This window comes from Anneissia japonica, unplaced genomic scaffold (genome assembly GCF_011630105.1).
Source record: "Anneissia japonica isolate Jap-2015-1 unplaced genomic scaffold, ASM1163010v1 scaffold50483_len18214_cov240, whole genome shotgun sequence".
Classification (NCBI taxonomy): Eukaryota; Metazoa; Echinodermata; class Crinoidea; order Comatulida; family Comatulidae; genus Anneissia; species Anneissia japonica.
Window position 1 is genome coordinate 933 of NW_022744207.1, and position 6,485 is coordinate 7,417.

Sequence of the window (6,485 nt, forward strand, 5' to 3'; positions counted from 1 at the left end):
ATTTATGTGATTTTCTTTCTCCCAATTCGATACAGCTTCTGACAATTTTTCATAGCTTGTGAAAGTGCCACCGAGACGCAAAGTGTCTTCATCTGCCATCTTGAAACTTATCACCAAGTGCGCGCTACAGAAAAAAAAAAATTTGCACATGCTCAATAGGACGTTTTCGTACTCACGAAGCAAGCGGCGCCCTTCAAATAGCTCGGCGTAAGCATAGCCTATGATTAATGCTTACGACTCGGCGTAAGCATAGACACTTCGTTTAATATTTGTACAGTATTTTATATATGTTATTAGTTTCCCTTTGTGGATTGATCAATAAAAAATGTCATATTTTTTATCTTACTTTATCTCAATGTTAATTCTATAAATTGTACTGAATAAATAAATTATAACTATGCTTGCTATCCATCCTATATAGCATCACTATTCACCATATTGAGAGCGCTAATTTTATATTTGACTGATATTATGTTTCGTTGACACTGGAATGAAGTTGTTTTCTTTGTTCCTTGTTCTACAGTAAAATCTCCTTCTGAAGTTAGATACATGTTCAACATTTGATATTTGCTGTGTGTGTTTAAAAAGGCATTGTATATTTTTAATGAGTTACACTCCTTTTAAAAAGCATGGGCGCCAGGTGCCCAGTGAATCAATGAATCTCTGGACAACTCAAAGAAATGCAGTTGAAACAGACTCTGTTCCCTGTGAGCGACAGAGTGTGCTGATTGTCATTGGCAGTCTTTATGGACAATCATTAAATATGCTCCGTTGCTCCTGTGTCATGGCATTGCATTCTACATAGAATCGCGTCAGGTGCAGTTAAGTGCCCGTCATTTAAAACGCATCACACTTTTCGGAAAAGAGGAGGGAATTTTCTCCTAGTGTACAGCCCAATCGGTCCTGGAGGAGGACCTCACTGGAAATATGTCTATTGACATACTTTCGTGCATTATCATTGGTGGTCACACCAAATAATTCCAATCCAACCCAGGAAAATGCATTTTAACTTGGCCCATGCCAGGAAAGTGCCTATTTTGTACTAATAAAAATATTAAGATAGGATTTTGTACACTTTGTCATAATTTTCATATATGATGAATCTGATGACAAATTCATTATAATATTTTAATTTACTTAAGAACGCATACAATTAGATATAAACAATAGCAAAGGTACCAAATGTTTCACATTTATTATTATTATTATTATTATTATTATTATTATTATTATTATTATTATTATTATTATTATTATTATTATTATTTATATTATTATTTATTAAGTACAGTAAACATGTTTTAAGTATAAGGCAGTAGAAACATGCTCCACTGGAAGCCTATGTTTATGATCTGGACACCATGGTAATTATAGTAGTTGTTACCAAATTTACACTTAAAGAAACATGTACAGTAGCAAACTAAATTTCAACTTGATTAACATTGATTCAATAGTAGGCCTACAGTAGACATGTTTTGTTGTGGTTACTACTACTGTACGAAATCCTCACAACTTTCATAATAATTTGTAACAATGATGTAATGCATAATGTTTTTAAATCAACATTAATGAAAGTAAAATTGTTTTGAATATTAATTGCTAAAAATTATGACCAAATTTTCTTTTGTTTAGTTCATTAAAAAAAAAATAATACAATTAATAATGCAATATAATTTATAACACGCCTGTCAAAGCCAGTCTCTGGAGTGGAACTGGACACAAACAAAATCTGGAAAACTTGGAATCGGTTTAATAAGTTACCAATACATAACACCCTTTTTGCACCTCTTTCCCCCAGTTTGTAAATATCCATAAATCTGTATCTCATTGCTGTTCCTGAGTATGAGCGTATGTATAAAAATAAAAACTTGCATAATCTTTGTTACAGTTATTGAGAAATTTAATTAAGCTATTTAGTCAGAAACTATATTTAAGTAATTTTCTTTCAGGTGTTGAACACAAAACCACAACAATCTTACTTGATGGTAAAAGGGTTCGTCTACAGCTTTGGTAAGAATTCTGATTTCTATTAATACATGTACTAAAATTATTACATCTTGAACCTTAGTCCTTTATTGCTGATCCATAATAATAGAATGATTTAAAGCCTGTTTCCTGTTGACGTTATCGCACATGCAGGTGACTTACTTGTATATTCCACAAATTTTCAATCATACTTTAAATTACTTCCTATTTTGGAATAATGGTGTCGGGACCTCGCATTTAACAATTCTATATTTCACCTTGGCGAATGTATCTGTATCCCTATTTTCTTCATATTTCTTATTGCTACCATTAGGCCTATAGTATTTTTTTCTTATTTGTATAGGCCTACATCACATTATAAATTTGTCTGACACTACTGTATATTTAGTGGCATATCCAGAATATTTTTGCCTCAATGGTGCGAATGGCAATTGAGGTCATTATGTCCGAAAGGGTCAGAAAATACAGTACATGGCCAAGAGAGGAAGGTTTTAGAGTGTACCCTTACCTATTTTGGAATCCCAGGGAATGTCCCCTAAGTCCTAGAGTTTTAGCCATTTTAATCTGTTTTCTAAATGAATTCAAATTTGCTTAGTGATTTTTTTTAACTTCTGCCAGTTGGGAAAGGGGGGGGGGGCTGTTTTGGGTGTACCCTTACCCATTTTTGAATCATGTGCCTCTGCCTCTTAGGTGCCTTTGAATTTTAGCAATTTTATTCTCTTTTCTATTGTTTTTCATTTTGATCACTTTTCTAAATTAATTCAAACTTTTTGGTGATTTTTTGACTACCAAGGATCCGCCAATGATATTGCCACTGAAAATAATTTACAGAATGAAATAATATTCAAAAAATTGTCAATTAAAAAAAAAACCCATTATGTTTTAATATAACTGCCTTTCTGAATATCTTATATAGGTACAGTAGATTGTTTCATTTTTATTCAACACATAAATTGTATTCGGATAAAATCCAAAATGAATCCTTAATTACAATCATGCTTCCTAAGATTAACATTGAAAGGAAGTGATCTGAGTTGTGTTCATCAGATCGATCCAAGTAAATCATGTCATGTCATGTTTATTTAAACAGACTTCTATCCTGTATTACATTTATGCCATTCAAACTGTAGTTCAATGTATCAATGTTCCATTTACAGTTATAATTATGTTTTATTATAATGCATTAATTTTATTTCATTGTTTAAATAATGAACATAATGTCAAATTATTTTTCAATAAATTCGATTTCATACTGGAATAAGCTGGAAGGGATATCCTCTATGGTTTAAGAAAAAACAACATTTTATATGTGGTGTGCATGCTTTTACTTTAAAACACATTCCTTTCATTCATTCATTGACAGTAAGCAAACAAGCATAAAATAGAACAAAAATACAAACAATCTATTAATTAATTGATTAACTGGGATTAAACACTTACGTAAAAGTTTGTTTTTATAGCTTGATCCTGACGAGACAAAAGTAAAAGAAAAATTCAAATCAAAGGGAAAACAGTAATAAAAGAGTTAATAATCAAATTATGGCATACTGAATACATTTCTAAATAATTTATTTTTAATAATTTATCTTCTGTCTAAATATATTGGCATTATTACATGTTTTAAATTTATTGGCCATATCATTCCATAATGCATAATGAAAAATTGTTATCATCAGTCTTCAACCTATAATGTGTTGAAAATATACAACAACAAAGCAAGTTACTGCTTGACACTGTTTAAATGGTTTAAACTGTAGTGTGACAGGTCGGACAGTGTTGTGTCATTCAGGATAGACGTTTACTGCTCAAACCAGAACTGTGACCGAAATATATTGGCAAACCAGTCTGTTTTGATAAATCAACAGTACTCCATCATTTGTTTATTAATGATTTCATTTGTTGTTGCATTTGTTTATAGGGATACATCAGGCCAGGGGCGTTTTTGTACAATTCTTCGAACCTACTCGAGAGGTGTTCAGGGTATTTTAGTGGTCTATGACATCACAAACAGGTGGTCATTTGATGGCATTGACAGGTGGCTCAAAGAAATTGATCAAGTAAGAATGTAAACGACTTTCACTTTTTTACTGTATACAACTGTACTGCGATATACATATCATATCCAACAGATGTAAAAAAACTGAAAATTACTACTTTATTTGAAGCCATACTTTCAATAGTAAATTGAAAATTTCTATATTTACTTCATTTCGAAGCATGGAGATAGATAATGATATGATAACATTGTAAGATTGTGTAATCATTAAGAAAATAATTAAATTCTGTCAAATTGCCTGTATTCTAATTTTCTGAAATGAAACATTGAATATGGTGGTTACAACTGATTGAAAACAGTGTATTCAGTCATGTTAATGTTATCAGCTAAAAAGTCAAGATGCTGTAGTGATTGATGATTGGTTTATGTACAATATAATAACTATGTATTTTAAAATTATGTTTGGTTACTGTAAACCGCAATATTTTAACAAATCGTGCATATTATCAGAGTGTGCATGTGCAGGCCAGGCTAAATTATTATATTATCTCTCCCGCCTGCGTCAACAATTTTGGAAATTCTGATGCGGGAATAATTTTATTTATTTATTTATTTTTTTCTTATCGCATCATTTATTTTAACTGCATAAAAACAACTTCGCAAAAAACTCAACTTTAAACTCTTCCAATTGATTAGATCAGACATTGAGATCCCCACTGTAAAGTTGAAAATGCAAAGCCCATTCTTTAAACTTGTCCACACCTAAAAAAAGAGACCCTCCCAGTGGGCTGATCACATCGTTGATTCACAGCATGAAGACTCGCGTTCTCCGCAAATACTCTCTCTGCTAAAAATAACTTGTTACATAAGTGGGCGGTCTTCCTTGTGATGGGTGTGTGGTTGGATTGGTTGTTGTGGGGCAAAAACTAACCTACGACGTCAAGAAAGAAAGTTTAGGCAAAGGCTGGCCTAGCTTGAAGTAAAGACCAATGCCTAGGTGCATATACCTAGGTCTACTATATAACTACAATTAGGATGTTCCCTTCTCTTTTTGATGCTCGAGTGATGTCTGATTTTTTCACCGGAATATAGGCCTAGTTTTAGATAGGCCATTGAATCACAGGACAGTTGTTTAAATGCATCTGCCACCTTGAAAAACAATGTCATGTTCGTTCTGTCATGCACACGAGAATCCCCATGTATAAGACCATTTCCCCCACCCCCCGCACCGCCAAAAAAAAAAAAAATGAAAAAAACCTATTCTATTTGCCTAAAAGGAAGGGATTTTGTGTTGCTGGAAGACTTTAGTTTCCTACGTCGAGGTTGGGTTTCAATCCTTGGCTGTGCATTTCACTTTGGTTCTTGAGCAAAAACGGGTAAAATTGCTAAAAGTTTACGATTCAAGAAAAATAAAAGTGCTAAAAATATACATAAAATTAATAAAATGCCATATTAAAATTTCAAACAAAGTAAAGAAACCTCAGTATGGATTTAAAAACAAATCATAATTACTATTTACAAATTATTATTATTATTAATATTATTATTATTATTATTATTATTATTATTATTATTGTTATTATTATAATTTCTCCAAATCGGACTTATGGGGAGTATCTCTTGTGTTATTTTCCCGTTTTTTTATTTGTTGTCTAATTTCTCCACTGTCTCAGTTCCCCTGATGGTAGGTTCTAGTAACATTATTATTGTTATTATTATTATATAAATTATTATTTATTTCATTATTATAAATTATAATGAATATTGCCAATATTATGTGTTAAAATATTCAAAAAATCGATGCTAAAAAAATCAGACTAAGTAAAAGGTTGTCTCTAACGTATACAGGAACCTCATCCCAGAGGCGTATTCATTTTTAATCTACTCCATGTTAAGCTTACTACATAATTATCAATTTATGCACTGTTGTTTTAGATTCTTGTTACTGCAGGTCATGTTAAACCTACTATATGTTATTTTATGCACGTAACACTAAATGAGATCTAATATCAAATAAATCACAAATTTTAGTTACCATGGAAATTTTATAGCAAGCGAGCTGAGTTGCTGTAATATTAAGAGCAAGAATTTGTTTGAAATTATTAGAAAGCAAGTCAACTGTCAAGTGTCTTCAATGTCATTTCATAGAGAAAAATACATAAAATATGTAATATTAATACTGTTGGAAATACTCTAAACCTTTAAAAAGTATATTTGTTTATCATATCTTTGTCAGGTTGAAGTATATTGTTTTCTGATACATAACTGGATTTATTGTTTAATATTTAAAATTCAAATTACATTCCAGTTATTTTGTAATTATTTTTATTGCTGCGAAGCAGCCAATTCATATTCTTGACAGCAATTTGACCTCTGAAAGGTCATTGTTTGTCAAAAAACAAGGGCCTAAGACGACTGAAAAGCGGAGTTTCCTTCTTTCGTTCTGCCGGGTAAAATCAATTACTTTAGGCGACGTTTGTAGACTAACCAACACGTACCAACG

The 6,485-nt window shown here is 31.6% G+C and overlaps 1 protein-coding gene across 1 annotated transcript in view; it reads left to right on the top strand.

Moving 5' to 3' along the window:
* Window positions 1-1,949: 1,949 nt before the first annotated feature.
* The window catches only part of LOC117119579 (ras-related protein Rab-40C-like), a gene marked incomplete at both ends in the record, with an annotated part of 7,367 nt that continues 2,831 nt past the window's right edge, over window positions 1,950-6,485 (top strand). The window contains 2 exon segments of the mRNA XM_033264405.1: window positions 1,950-2,010; window positions 3,905-4,043. Of these exon segments, the coding sequence (XP_033120296.1) occupies window positions 1,950-2,010; window positions 3,905-4,043 (200 nt within the window).